This window comes from Pistacia vera, unplaced genomic scaffold, assembly GCF_008641045.1.
Source record: "Pistacia vera cultivar Batoury unplaced genomic scaffold, PisVer_v2 Contig233, whole genome shotgun sequence".
Taxonomy (NCBI): domain Eukaryota; kingdom Viridiplantae; phylum Streptophyta; class Magnoliopsida; order Sapindales; family Anacardiaceae; genus Pistacia; species Pistacia vera.
This window is the reverse complement of record NW_022196039.1, coordinates 1,262,941-1,276,628: the sequence shown is the minus strand read 5'-3', so window position 1 is coordinate 1,276,628 and position 13,688 is coordinate 1,262,941. Positions and strand designations below refer to the sequence as shown.

The window sequence follows — 13,688 nt, the reverse complement described above, 5'->3', positions numbered from 1 at the left end:
TCAATATAGTTAAGTGCTCTTATCAGACAAAAAGAGTAGGATCTGGAATCTTCTCTTACCAAATCACAGCTGAGCTTTGAAGAATGTTGTGACTCATGTTAATTTATAGATCACAGGTCTGAACTGTTGTGCAAGAGGGTTAGCATCTTATCGTGGCGGAGATTAGGGATCCAAGTTATATTGAACTGTGGGGACAAAATTGATGGTTTAAAGAAATAAGTTTGCAACAGTTACAGCTTTTATCTTGATATGATTGTAACTCTTAATAAGCTTAAAGTTTTAGTATCTATACCATCTGGGTTTTATTGCAAGTTCCTTCTAATAGTAAACAAGTAGCTTAAAAGTTAAAAGGTGAATTTAGCTATTGACTGTTTTGATCCTGCACTTTGACACCAAATAAAGGCAAACAGTTAGGGCAAAAGCAGGAATTTTTGCTCATGTCTTGGGTTGCTGACAACTTTCTACATTCATATATAGCATTTGAAAATAAATGATTGCTTCAACCGAAATCAAAAAGTCAGGCCACGGATAATGCTTGCTGAATATGTATATCCAGTTGCATACAGTCTCTTCTCTGTTTGGTCACAGGAGTAACTGTGCTACCTTTCATGACTTTATTTTATAATTATATTTGAATAATACTTTGGGTACTAACGGATGGGTACTAATCTGTGTACTAACTAAAACATAGTACGGACATTATATGCATAGTACGGATACTATGCTTTAGTTAGTACACAGATTAGTACCCATCCATTAGTACCCATAGCATCACTCATTATATTTAGTGAAACATAACTTTTAAATATTTATTTATTGATATTGGATATTACTAGTATAATATATTTGTGGTTGGAATATGACGTTTATATGTGATAAGGTGCACATGAACTCTCTCTCTTAAAAGACATGGAAACTCTCAACCACATGTACATATATTCAGATTTATCCTCGACTCTGTGTTCAATTATTTAGAGATGCAAGATTTCCATATTTGTTCCAAATCTAAACTCCTGTTTATATTGATAAAAATTTAAAGACAATTTTATTCTTTAATAAAAAAATTCAAAAAAGCTGAAAAATTAAGAAAAAAATAACTATTCCAACCAAAAAACATACCGACAGAGACAAGTTAACTGAAAACTCAAGCCTTTTATTAAACAAAGACACAACTAAAAGCCCCAGAATCCTGAGGCTTCTTCTTAACTTGCAGGCCATGACCTTCAGCTTTCATGGCTACTAAACTTCTTCAACCACCACTTCCAGCTCACCAGGCGGCAGTGCCACCACTCCACAGACTCACAAGCTTCATAAAAGCTCACAGATTCATCTCAGCCACACATCCATGGCCTAAAAACACAGCCCTTAGATCCATATTCAGTACTAAAGTTGCAAAACAAACCTCTGGCTTAGCTGAAGATGACAAGGAGACTCCACAAAGATTGACTCTTGCCCACCTCAAAGCTGACCTTTTTCAACAAGTTCAAGGTCTGTTTATCAATTATTTACCTCTTGGTTTATATACTTTTAGTGACTGTTGAACTTAAAGTTTCATTGCATTTGTTAAAGGAATCAATAGAGGAATTTTTGGAGTGCCATCTGGGAAAAAATCAGAGATTGAGAGGCTTGTGAAGCTGCTGGAGTCTCAGAATCCAACTCCAGATCCTACTGTGAATCTAGAAAAGGTAAAAAGCTTTGATTTCTAAGTGATTTTTTATGGGGTTTTGACTTTGAAGTTATAGTTTTTTTCTAAAATTTATAGGTTAGTGGATGTTGGAAACTTATTTATAGCACAATTACTATATTGGGTTCTAAAAGAACAAAACTTGGCTTGAGAGATTTCATCACTTTGGGAGATTTTTTGCAGACCATTGATATTGCTAAGGTATGCCACTTCTCTCTTTATAGAACCAATTTAGCAAGAGATTTGTGCTAATTTCTTAGTTAAGTTGTAACACCCCGCCCACGGTCAAAATGTTATTAGATTTTTGTCTCTACCGACCTCAAATAGTGGGGTTCAGAATGTGTTTCTCTTGATTCGAAAAAGAATAAGGAGTGATGCGTTCTAGACCCCACTATTTAAGGTGAGTAAGAGATAAAATCAACAATATCTTGACAATGAATCAGGGTGTTACTTAAATTGATATAAGGGGTATTCTTGTTATGTTTGTGGAGTGCTTCGTTGATAGAATCATTTAACTCAATTTCGATATTTGGTGATGCGAGAATGGAGGGTAAAGCAGTTAATGTGATCAAGTTCAATGTGAGGGGACTAAATTTGTTGAATGGACAGCTGACTATTGAAGCTTCCTTCAAGATTGCATCAAAATCAGTTAAAGCTCTATAAACTATGTCTCACTTTAATTATGCCTTTCTTATTGATGAAACTTCAATGAATTTAACTTTGTTTTATTTGAATTCTGCAGAGAGTTGACATAAATTATGACAACTCAATGATTACTCCTGATCAGGTACGCGAAACTTAGATTCTGTGAGTTGCAACTCTGTTTATTGGATGTTCTAACTTAGAATATGTTCAATGTTATTCTTGTTTGGAAAACGATAGTTGATGAACATGTTCCGGAAAAACTATGATATTCTGCTTGGCATCTTCAATCCGGATGGTTGGCTAGAGATCACGTATCCTTTACCATCGCTTTTCTTTTCATTATTATGAAGTTGAAGGCAGAATGTACTTGTTCAAGTCCTTGATTTAGCGGCCATAGATATGTTGATGATACGATGAGGATAGGGAGAGATGACAAAGGCAATATCTTCATATTAGAGAGATCAGAAGAAAGCATAACAAAATGATCAGTTTGTTACCACAAATTTCTCAGTAAATTTCACAATATATTTTTTTTTTCAGTTGGAAATTTTTTCCGGTGATGAAAACAGAAATTTTTTTACGGTGCATATGACAGAGCATCGGATTGCTTCATACTTTGATGTTAAATGAACAATTTCTGAAGGCCTGCATTTGGCAAATTTTGCAGTCAATATGTATTTATACAGCTCCATTTCTGCAGGCAGATCCTTTTGGAGAAGTTCTAATTGTTTAGTTTCTGATTACTTCAAGTCATTTTGCTCTTCTGGAGATTTAGAAACTAGAAATCTCAAAACTGTTTTCGAATCATAAATCAAACCTTTTAAGTAAGAGTCAAAAGTGTTTACATGTGCACCTATTCAATTACGGATCAACAGGTATATTGATTCATAGTATACATTACCATAATTTAATATTGTGCTAGATAGATGTGCATAAGTTCAATTGCATACATGTGTAGTAAACATATAAGATAGACATGTGACACTTGTTCAATCACAGTATATCATAAGTATATACTTTATTCAGATAAACGATCGTTTTATACCCTAATTATATACATGTTTAGATAGACAATTACAATACGCCTTAACTATGGCGATTAAAGTAAACCATGCCGTAAGTATAGCGATTAAAGTATACCTGTGTGGCACCTTAATTATGTACCCACCGAGTGATTACAATACCCTATTTGTGTACCCTTCTAGTGATTACAATACTGGTTAGTATCCATTACTTCCCTTCCTTGTTTTTCCCGGTGACACCTCACAGGTTTAAGATGACATCCCCCGCCTCACCTTTCCACTGTAATTCTCTCAAACCTCTTCTTTCCACCCTTTTTTTTTTTGGAAAAAAGAAAAAACTCTAATCCGCTGAGTATATAGACATTTGAGAGATGCAAAATGCAGCGTTCAGATACACCCTGATTAAATATGTTCTGATTATGTACACAATTAACTGATAAACTAATCAAACATTCATTCTATAAGCCATTCTTTTACACTCCTAAATTAATTAAAAATGCGAACACCAGTAAAATTCTTTGGACTAAAATTGGTAGGGGGCATTTCCACAGAAATGCTCCTCCAAAAATAGGCGTATGCCGCTATCTGCGGCGAACACACGGTATTCTTTAGTAAAAGGCGAAAGAATAGTTCGCTTTGTGTTCACCGCACGGCTCCGTGACCTTAAATCATTTGCAAGCGCTTGTTTATGTAAGTAGAAGGCCTTTACGCTGTTCCTGTTCTTCCTGATGTGGGACAAAACTCCTTTCACCAACCATTTTGTGCAACGCCCATATTTAAGAGTAATTATTACCCATATCTTACTACATCTTAAACAACATATCCTTTTTTAAAATTTTAATCATTGATGATTTTGTTTTAATTTTTTATTAGGAAAAATATTAATCAAAAATCAAAATGTGAATAAAAAAATAGATATATGATGCAAGATTTTTAAGAGCTAAAAAAAAAAGTTCATATTAAAAAAGGATTGGAGNTGCCAACTGCCGATTGTTTGTAAAAGACTGAGTGATCAGACTTGCTCTTTGTCATTCCGAACTTTGCAACTACCTTACTGAACTTTCCAAACCAAGCACGTGAACTCTGTTTCAAACCATACAACGATTTGCGAAGATGACAAACTTTCCCATACTCCCCCTGAGCAACAAATCCAGGTGATTGCTCCATATAGACTTCTTCCTGAAGGTCACCATGTAAAAAGGCATTTTTGATGTCCAACTGATGTAATGGCCAAGAATGAGTAGCCGCCATGGAGATAAACAAGCGAATAGAAGTCAATTTAGCCACAGGGAAAAAAGTGTCAGAATAATCCACTCCATAAGTTTGAGCATAGCCTTTAGCTATAAGACGAGCTTTAAGCCTAGCCACTGACCCATCAGGATTTACTTTAACAGTAAACACCCATTTACATCCAATAGGCTTCTTTCCAGTAGGTAAGTCAACCAAGTTCCATGTACCATGCATTAACATCTAAAGCATTCATCTCTTCTATCATAGCATCACGTCAACTAGGATAAGATAAGGCTTCATGAACAGTTGCAGGAAGGGAAACAGAGTCTAGTGATGCCACAAAAGAACAAGAAAAAGATGATAGGTGATCATAAGAAACAAATGAAGAGATAGGATAAGTACACTGACGTTTACCTTTCCGAAGAGCAATAGGAAGATCAAGATCACGCAAGGTTGGATCCAACGACGAATAGTCTTGGGTAGGACATGAAGTCTGAGTGTCTTCTTGACGAGGAACATAGGTATCGGGATCACTGGAGACTGGGTCTAACGACGAAGGGACTGGTACATGAGGTTCCTGTCGACGAGAATAAACAATGCGAAATGGAGGTAGTGGACGGACATGTGGTGGTGCTGGAGGAGGAACAGTAGGTGGGGAAGCCTCAGGTGTGGGAGTAGCCGGTAAGGATGTGGCAGTATAGATTAATAAGTCATTGTCCTCCCCCTGACGTGTATAGGTAGACGAAGTAGGAAAAAAAAGGGTGTTTTCTAAGAAAGTAACATCAGGTGACACCAGATATCTATTAAGACTAGGACAATAACATCGATATCCCTTCTGAAGGTGAGAGTAACCTAGANGTTATCAATATTCAATTGAATCAAACAAAAAATTCTACAAGAAATAATTAAATGATTATTTTAGCTCTTTTTTTTTTTTTTTTTTTTTTTTTGAGGTTTTTGAGGTTCAACTCAAGAATTTACGGTGATTAATAAGCTATGTTTTTATATCTAATAAGAGAACCTGGATAGAAATATGATATAAGCTTCAAATCCGTATCATGTTTTTAGCGAATTAATAGGCACGTGAAATTACTAAAAACCCTTAAGAAAAATCATAAACCTATATACAAAAATTAGAATCCTGTGCGATGCTTTCTGAAAAATCTCTGAAGGAGTGAATCCTTTTATCAATCCAAATAACTAACAGCTTCGACTTGGTAGTTGAAGAAGTTCTAAGCATTCTGTTAAAATTAGTAGTAGCCAGTATTCAACTAATTTTATTATAGAATTAGCATTGTTAATTCGAATTGATGTCTTTTACCTAGCGTAATAATACAGTGGCTTACAGTGTGATGACAAAATTATAACTAATATTGTTAAGGGGCATTTACTAAGAAATGCTCCTCCAAAAATAGGCGTATGCCGCTGTCAGCGGCGAGCACACGGTATTCTTTAGTAAAAGGCGAAAGAATAGTTCGCTATGTGCTCACCGCACGGCTCCGTAATTTCTACAATGTCAAACATTTCTTTATATAAGTAGGAGGTCACTGCTACATTACCTTCTTCTTCGGATGTGGGACAAAGTCTTCGAGTCTATTCTAGTCTTTGCTTATTTCTTAGCCCATTTCTTTTGCCACATTTGGGTCACTCGTTTGACAAATTAGTGGGCTAAACAAGGCCCGTGTTTAAATTAACAAGTAAACAAATGGCGGAAGCTGAAAAACTTTTCATTCTTTCTCTGGCTTGAAAGAAGCAAAAATTAAGAGTGAGAGTTTGTTCTTAGTGGATAATTTAATTAAGCCCAAGGCATTTATGGTAAAGCAATCAAATTCATTAATATTTGCGAAGATATGATTTTACAAATTTATCCATAAAAGCGTGAAACAAGATAAATGGATGACTACAAATAAAAGTTAATTCAATAAACACTCAAATAAATATAGATGAATAATAAGACAACATAAGAGTTAAATCACGTTAGTTTATATACAAAAGTTTACATATTCAATTTTTATATACAATATAGCTCTGTATTTATGTATATTTACGATGATATTATATGTATAAATTCTTTATATAATTAAACCAATATTATCTGCATATTTTCATTTTTTCCCACTTGCTTAAAAGATGGAGCTAATGCAAGTGTATATTTTGGGAGATATTGATACGAATACGTATTATATGTATAATAACTATGACCATATCATTTATGGTAAAAGCACTAATACAAAATATATGTATACTTTTTTTTTTTTTTTTTTTTTTTTGAGACATTTCCAATTGAATTAAATTATAATCTAATAGGTGTGAGTTAATGCGGGTATACTTTTAGACTTATTTCGCTCTTTCTTGTATACTCAATGATATGTAATTTGAAATTGTGACTATATATTTTAAAATAACTATAGAGATATTATATTGATCTCTCTCATTTGGAAAATGTAGGATTAGAATTGGTTTCCTTTCATTGATTCCTACTAAATTGCAATGATTTATCCTAAAGATTTCATTTTCAATTGAAATTTGGTTATTCACTATGTAAGAGGATCCCTGCCAAGCATCTATGGTGGAATGGTTAAAAAGTGTCCAACTCATAACTGGCAAACTCATAGGTTCAATTCATACTAGATTCATGCCAATGGGACCTTCCATTAAATTGGAATTGACTATGTATTAATGAAATCTCATCATCTATACATAATGAATTAGTGTGGTATATTCATATCATAAGATATGAATGCTAAGAGTTAGCATTCTTATTAAGACTCAAACTCACAGGGAAGAAAATAAATTTATGGATGGAATTATATATGAGGTTTAGTTCTTACTCAGACTCAAACTCATAGGGTAGAAAATAGATTTATGGGGAGAAAAATCAATATACTGTACTTCTAATGTCAAATCATGATCAATTAAGCCAAAAATAAAGTATTGGGTGGAACTTTTTTTTTTAATTTTTTTATGTTAAGGTAATAATTATGATAGTCATCAACTCCTCGAAAAGGGTAGAAGAATGAAACCATTCTAGGACATACAATGTGTATTAATAGACTTTTAATACAAATTAAAAAAGCTCCTTGAGGATTTAACGTTTTTTCGCATTTTTTAGCTTCCACCATCTCTACCTCATTCCTTATAACAATCATAAAATACAATAGAAATTGATGTTAATTAATAAAACAAATGATTTAATTGAGTTTATGTAAGAGGAAAATAGACGAGTTCAATCTTAACATAAGATAGTAAGAATTGTAACATCAAATATCATATTTGTATAGAGAATTTTCCGTACAAAGGATGTACAGTACAAACAACTAATCATAGGCGGATACATGTCACATGTGCTGATGTGATGCCCTTATGATCAGTTGATTCATGATTGTATGTCCGCTGGGCTATTCAAAATTTTATAAAAATATTTCATTTTCGTCCCTAAATGTTTGATTTTTACCTTTCGGCCCTCATTCGCCAACTTGACACTTTAACCTCCTAGATGCAACTTCCTAAATTCATTTTCTATACTCTGACCACCTTACTCTTTGAACATTGCACTTCAGAGCCCCGAGAAAAAATTTCTAGCTTCATCCTTGATTGTATATGCATGTATATCCATTGTAGGGAAATTTTTTTTTTTTTTTTTTCCATATTTGTAATATAAGACATGAGATGTGTTGAAAAACATTACTAGGATTAATTTGATTAATTCCTCTTAAGAAAAAATGATAGATATGATTGGGTACTTCATATATAGATCCATAATATTCATTAAAATACTATGTTAGTTTGTATTCATGATACCCAACTAGGAAATAAAATGATTCTAAAGAAACTAAGATTGAAAATTTACCTATAATGATAAAGAGAACAAGGAAAAGAAAGGCAGAGATTGAGAAATTTTTCATAATAATTTGGGAGATATTGATACAAGTGAGTTATGGTTATTAGAAGTGTTTACGTGAATATATAATAATCATGGATAAAGCATTTATGGTAAAAACCACTAATACAAAATTTATGTGGCTAAAGCATTAAAGGTAAAACCACTTATGTATATATATCAAATATAAATGGTTAAAGCATTTTAAGTACAAATTGATACGTTCTGTAGAGAGTTTTTTTTTTTTTTTGTTTGTTAATTTTTATTTTAATAATAAAATCATATCATATATCCTTATTTTTAACATTGACTATTAATCAAGGAGTCATATCCTACATCATTAACAAATCAAAGCTGTTGTGCCTAAAAAGTCACACTGATGTCAGCTCAACAAGTGCCTAAAAGATAAAGTGTACTAGCTGTCAAGCCCATACCGCCTCAAAGATATTTTATACAAACCCTATCTCATTTTAAGATAAGGACGAATAAGAGCTCTCCATGTGTTAAGGCAACTTGCAAAAGTACTAATTACATTAACCTCAAAGGTGTATAAATTGACACCTCTCTTCGTAAAAGGGGGGCTGGACAGATGAGAGCTAGGCAAACATTTGAGCTTCATTATTTCTCTCTGTAAATAAAGTATTTCTCCATCTTTATATGCCTTACGGGTAATATCATAGAGATAGTCAGAGAATAATAAAAGAACAATGGATGTAGGATTCGCTTTAAATATCTGAACCACTATAAAAAATTTTGTTCTCTATATATTATTTATGTTTCTGCAAACATATATAATCTCAACACCATATTCAAATCTCATGAATCTATCACGTGTAATTTCTAAGACTCTTTTAGCACTTTGCACATGTGAGTCGTTGGTGTCAAAATCAAGCATTAACAGTTTGGTGGCCCATGCAGAACTCGAACCTGCGTCCAAACTCACCCGATCGCGTGGCCAGATCGCAGATCGCACGCATCAGAGCTCTCAGATGGCGTGGTCAAATCGCAAATCGCACGCACCAAAGCTCTCAAATTGCGTGTCCAAATCGCAGATTGCACATATCATAGCTCTCAAATGGCGTGATTAGATCTCACGCATCGAGCTCTTAGATGGCATGATCAGATCGCATGCATCAAAGCTCTCAAATCAGATGTCCAGATTGTAGATCGTACGCTCAGATCGCGTGTTCAAGATCGATGAGATCACGCGCTCAAATTGCAGATCGCACATATCAGAGCTTCAGATGGCGTTGTCAGATCGTAGATCGCACACATCAGAGCTCTTAGATGGCGTGGTCAGATCACAGATCTCACATATTAGAGCTCTCAGATGGCGTGAGCAGATCGTAGATAGCACGCATCAAAGCTCTCAGATGGCGTGGTCAGATCACAGATCACACGCATCAGAACTCTCAAATCGCATGTCCAGATCGCAGATCGCATGCTCAGATTTCGCGTTCAAGATCGCTGAGATCACGCGCTTAGATTGATCAGATCTCTAGCTCTCAGCTGACTTGATTAGATCACACGCATCAGAGCTCTCGGGTCGTGTGGCCAGATCGTAGATCGCACACCCAGATCATCCAGATCGCGCATTTAAGATCGTTGAGATCACATGTTCAAATGATTTAGATCGTGCTTCTGAGCACTTAGATCACTGATCTCGAGTTCTCAGATCAAGCTTTGCACATTCTAATTGAACAATTCTTCTGTTCTCAGATTAAGCTTCGTGCTTTCTGATTGAACTCCTTATGTTCTCAAATCAAGCTTCGTGCTTTCTGATCGAACTTCTCATGATCTCAGATTGAGCTTTTTATGCTTTCGGATCAAGCTTGTTATGATCTTAGATCAAGCTCTTTATGCTCTCAGATCGAGCTCCTCATGATCTCAGATCGAGCTCCTCATGATCTCAGATCAAGCTCTTTATGATCTCAGATCGAACTCCTTATGCTCTCAAATTGGGCTCCTTATGCTCTCTGATATGATAATTGAGAACTAATCTTGGGCCTATAATGGGCTTTAGAGTTTATTGGACATTTAATGGGAGTGCCCAATAAATTAATATCAATTGGCTAGGTCCCTTTTACAAATACGATTGTACACTGAACCCTATTTGGAAGTCGTCATTTTGGAGTGTTTCCAGAAATGAAGACCAATCACTACTTGCAGGGAATTCAAGAAATTCAGAAGCTATGATAGAATCAGGTTTTTCTAAGCCTTAATCTTTAAATTTAGTATTCTATAATCAATATGCAGATCTTGGGATTAATTGTTAGAATTGAGTGAAATTCATGTTAAAAATCCTACAATAAGAGTTTATTAATATCAATTTGAATATATATAATCAACTCAATAATTACACTTTCCCAAAATGTGTAGGTTTTATTCAAAGGACAAATCTAGCTATAAAATCCAGTAACTTATTAATTATACCTTTAATGAAATAATAAATGATATATTTCTAATTCATAATGCTAGATTATACATGACTCGATAGTCTAGCATTTAACAATATGGTTTGACAATCTAATTAAATTATGCTAGACAATGCTAATGGTACTAGACTTGGTAGTCTAGCATATTCCAACTATTTTTACCCTTGTTATCTCAATTAGGTTAATTCATGTCATTTTGTGGCTAAATCTATCGATGACTATATATGAGATTATATCTAATACTAATATTATATGTAGAAATTCATTATATGGGTTAACTTACAAAAATTAATGTATTACAATATGATCGAAAAACTTAAAATTAGATAAATAAACAAATTAAAGTGCGTATAACAATCAAAGGAAACTGTTACGTGTGTTTTTATAGGAAAAACATTATCTGTATACTTATTATGTATATAAATCTAATATAAAATTAATGTGGCATGCATAATCCAGCTACTTTCTTTATTCACATTATTTTTCTTTTTTGGTTTTATATGACAATTATTGATCAAGATTAGAAGATAGGGACAACATTTCACCACAAATCTATTGCAAATGAACTTTTCCCCCCTTGGTTTCGGAAACACTCATGTTACCCTCCATTTTTTGAATTCAGACATTAGAACTTAACCATGAAAGGAAAATCTTGTGAATTCATAATGTTAAATTAAGTTTAATATCTCCGTTGTTGACCAAAGGGTAAAAGTGTAAAAATCTCAAGCAGTAGGAGAAAATGATATTCTGCAATATGATGTCATTTTGTTTATAACAAAATCAGTAGTTTAGTTGTAAAGTAGTTGGTAATCTGTTCTCTGTATAAAAAGGGAGAATGTTCAGTCACTTGTATTTGTTACGAATCTACTCTTCAATATCTAAAATCAGTTACACTTTCTTGATATTTCGTTTTTCTCTTAAACCCTAAGCTAGATTCACATGGTATCAGAGCATTGACTCGCGTCAAATGGCTTCAGATCCTGATCTCTCTCAGTCGCTTAACAACACCGGGAAGATGATGCCTGAACTGCAGAGCCGAACTACCTCAGCTCTTGCCTCGAGCTTACAAGTTATCAATCCCAAGCTAACGAGGAACAACTATCATTTTTGGAGCTCCCAAGTTCTCTTTGCAACTGGTTCCCATGAATTGGAAGATCACTTGTTAGGTAGAGTGCCTTGTCCTCCTCTAATTTTAATTAATGATTCTGAGATAGAAATTAGCAATAACACTATTGGAGAGAGTCTAAATCTAGCTTACATTATGTGGAAAAGACTAATAAATTCCTAGTAAGCTGGTTACTAGCTTTAATCAGTGAAAGCATGTTTTGCTCTGTGTCTAAGTGTCGGTTTTCCAATGAGATTTGGCTAGCTTTAGAAAATGAGTTTATCACAGATTCAAAGGCTAGAGCCTTACATCTAAAAAAATTAGTTCAAACCATTCATAAAGGAGATTCGAGTATTAGTGATTATGTGAAGAAAATGAAAGAAATTGCAGAGAGTTTAGCTGCTAATGGATTAGTTGTTTCCGATGAAGATCTACTTATTGCAATATGTGTTAGATGGCCTAGGGCCTGAATATGATCTAACTGTGATGACACTTACCTCTAGATTAGAGTCAAAAGTAGACATTGTAACCCTCCAAGAAGCCTAATTCCTATTGCAAAAATATGAAATACAACTTGATAAGTTCAATTCCACATATTTGTATAACAGCAAACATAGCCTCAATAACTAGTCCTAGGTGTTATAATGTTTCTGGTACAAATTCACAGTTAAACTCTACTGTCAAAACTAGAGAAAACTTGAGTAGTACCATACCTTCTCTAATGTCTATTGGAAATCTACATACTTCTTAGAATTATGTTGCATTACCTTCCTATGTAAACTCACATGTTCAGCCTCTTCTCTCACCTATTCAATCTTCATTTTCTGCTTACAATACTACCACTCAACCTTATTCTGCTCCTGCTTCATCTGCTCATCACTTCTTACCCTATAATAACAATAACTTCAACCCTAGACCTCCTGGTTTTACCACCTATGGAAGAGGTAGAGGAACATGAACAGGAATAGGAAAAATTATATGTCATGTTTGCAACAAAGCTGGTCACTCATAAATACAATGTTATCACCTATATAACTCAGCTTACAATGGTGCATTTCAAGCTGGAAATGTCTCATCTCAGAGTTTTCATAACAATTCTTATGTTGATCCGATGTCCCAGCACCATCACAACACTTATTCTACTAAAGTAGTACCATTAGCTCATCTTAGTGGTCCACAACAGAATTCTGATACTACATTTCAACCACAATAGCAACATTACAACTCGCAGCAACCACACTATAGTCCTCCTCCTAAGAATAATTTAAGCTCTTCTCCAACCTTTGGAGTTCCCAGTCAACAGATGGGACCAAATAGTCAAGCAAATTTGGTTCATACTGGTGCTAACTCAGCAGTGTATCCTAGAAGTAATTCCCTCTTTGCCCATAGTTGCACAACAATGTACAATAATCAAAAGGCCTCTACTTCTACTCCAGTTGATCCAACATGGTATATGGACTCCAGAGCAATTGATCATGTAACCTCTAACCTGTTCCAGTTGAACATTAGCAAGAATTATGAAGGTGAGACCAACTTTAGGTTGGCAACTGTGAGTACCTTCCCATTTCTCATATTGGTCATTCTTTTATTCTTGGCAATCTACATTCCAGGTGTCTTTATCTTAAAAACATACTTTGTGTTCCTAAAATTACAAAGAATTTACTTAGTATCTCTAGGTTTACAAGGG

The 13,688-nt window shown here is 34.3% G+C and overlaps 1 protein-coding gene and 2 non-coding genes across 3 annotated transcripts; 1 reads left to right on the top strand and 2 right to left on the bottom strand.

Annotated features, from left to right (window-relative positions):
- The first annotated feature begins 1,006 nt into the window (after positions 1-1,006).
- Positions 1,007-2,940, top strand: LOC116131428 (fibrillin-5, chloroplastic). Its single transcript, XM_031417078.1, has 7 exons — positions 1,007-1,488; positions 1,570-1,685; positions 1,763-1,885; positions 2,234-2,332; positions 2,427-2,471; positions 2,567-2,640; positions 2,727-2,940. The coding sequence occupies exons 1-7, from the start codon at positions 1,233-1,235 to the stop codon at positions 2,812-2,814; spliced, it is 801 nt and encodes a 266-aa protein (XP_031272938.1). The 5' UTR covers positions 1,007-1,232; the 3' UTR covers positions 2,815-2,940.
- A 949-nt stretch (positions 2,941-3,889) lies between these two features.
- Positions 3,890-4,006, bottom strand: LOC116131472. The gene has a single exon (XR_004128256.1). It is a non-coding gene; the product is annotated as a U5 spliceosomal RNA (small nuclear RNA).
- A 1,957-nt stretch (positions 4,007-5,963) lies between these two features.
- LOC116131471 lies at positions 5,964-6,080 on the bottom strand. Its single transcript, XR_004128255.1, has one exon. It is a non-coding gene; the product is annotated as a U5 spliceosomal RNA (small nuclear RNA).
- Positions 6,081-13,688: the final 7,608 nt, after the last annotated feature.